The 1,793-nt window shown below is 26.3% G+C and overlaps 1 protein-coding gene across 1 annotated transcript; it reads left to right on the top strand.

Annotated features, from left to right (window-relative positions):
* The first annotated feature begins 235 nt into the window (after positions 1 to 235).
* Positions 236 to 1,380, top strand: LOC136087238 (uncharacterized). The gene is made up of 2 exons (XM_065809705.1): positions 236 to 348; positions 433 to 1,380. Exons 1-2 carry the CDS (start codon positions 294 to 296, stop codon positions 1,239 to 1,241), a joined length of 864 nt encoding a protein of 287 aa, XP_065665777.1. The 5' UTR covers positions 236 to 293; the 3' UTR covers positions 1,242 to 1,380.
* The last annotated feature ends 413 nt before the right edge of the window (positions 1,381 to 1,793 follow it).

Raw genomic sequence — 1,793 nt, forward strand, 5'->3', positions numbered from 1 at the left:
TCTGGTTTTTTACTCTAAGAACGTATGTAAAGGTTATAAATTGTTCTTTATTACACTGTATATGCTGTCTGAAATACCGGATATATTATGCTGAATATGTGAGATATGAATAAGTGAGTTACTTTTAATTAAAAAACCCGAATTAATATTTAAATAGATTAAAAAGTTTTCGAAAAATGAACTTCTTTTTGAAATAATTTGACGTCATTTATTTTTTGAATAGTCTTTTTCATTTATTTTTTTAATTTAGTAATCAAGTTTTTCGGTAATCATTGGAAAAGTATTTTCAAAGAATGTATCGAATTGAAGAAGAAAACAAAATTGATGATCAGGAAGTATATATTCAAGGTAATTCTAACTTGTTCTTTTTTTCTTAGAACAGCTAAATGCCACCATGCGTTTGTCGAATTTAATTTCCGGTTTTTAATTTAGACGATAGCGAGGTGCTTCCGAAAAGTTCTTTTTTAAAAAAATGCAAAAATCTATTTAAGGGTTGTTTGCCTAAAGAAAACACACACAAATTTGTATCAAATAAAGTTAAATTATCCATAGATAGCGGAATCAATGAATGTCAAACTAGAACAAGTGCTAGCGCAATAAAGCAAAAAAAACAGTCTTTAAATTTTTTTCAGTTTTTATTTTGCTGCATCATTACAAACAACAACGATGAAGAAGAAGAATGCAACTTAAACAAAACAGAAACACCAAAAGAAAATATCCTAAGTGTTATTGAAAATATTATTTTCGATAATAAAGAAAACGATTCTTTGTTAAATGAATTGAAGGCTGATAATGAAACATCAGATGATTATAGTAAAAGAGATTCGTTCATCAGCGTGCAAACATCTGAATGCACTCAAAAAATTTGCGACGATGGAACTAACAGTTTTGTTGAAAATAAAAATGAAGATGAAAACTCTATTGAAAAATTAAGTATATCCGAATCCATGTTTTTCAATTCTATTGAAAAATTAAGTATATCCGAATCAATTTTTTCCTTAAAAGTTGAAGATAAATGTTTAAGCAGTAACAATCTCGCTTTAATGAATCATACGATTGTCTCGCATACTGATAATGAATCTATTTTAAAGCAAGATATTTACGATAACTTTATAATTCAAGAATTTCATAAAAATGAAGAGTTGGAAATCAATCAGACGTCTTACTTTTATAAGTTCGTAGTAGTAATTCTGTTTTCCATGTGTATCATGACATTTAAGTTTTATGTAAATAAAGTATAAATATCTGATTTAACATTTATACGTTTACGTAAAATATTAAACAAAAATAATAGCTGTTGAAACAATGTTATAATTTATAAATTGTATATTAACCCAAAAAAAATATGAAGTTTTATTGTTTAAAGAAATATATGTTATTAAAAAGTTTATTGTTTTGTTGTATTTATAACATTTTTTTAAGATATATTGTGGAAAACAAGGTCGAACCGTACACCATATAAGTTTGCACACTGAACCTACTTTCTTTAAAGCTCCAACCAAAAAAACAAAAGCGTACAAGGGATATTCTCTTGCAGTTTCTTATTTAGAAAGATTATTTTTTTATGAATAGTTTATATTATTAAAATACCTGCTAAAAATAAATCATAACTTTTAAAATTAGAAATAAGTCACTTAAGCACACCATAGTTAGGTTTTTCGCTCTATTAAAATTTCTAAAAACAATAATTTTTTAAGTTTTTTATGTAATCCAGTAGTTTCCGCCTTTCTGTTGGAGGTCGCAGGAAGAGTTTTTCTTCGTAAGCAAAAGGTTTTTGAGAATAACGCGAAAAG

Source organism: Hydra vulgaris, chromosome 11, assembly GCF_038396675.1.
Source record: "Hydra vulgaris chromosome 11, alternate assembly HydraT2T_AEP".
NCBI classification, from domain to species: domain Eukaryota; kingdom Metazoa; phylum Cnidaria; class Hydrozoa; order Anthoathecata; family Hydridae; genus Hydra; species Hydra vulgaris.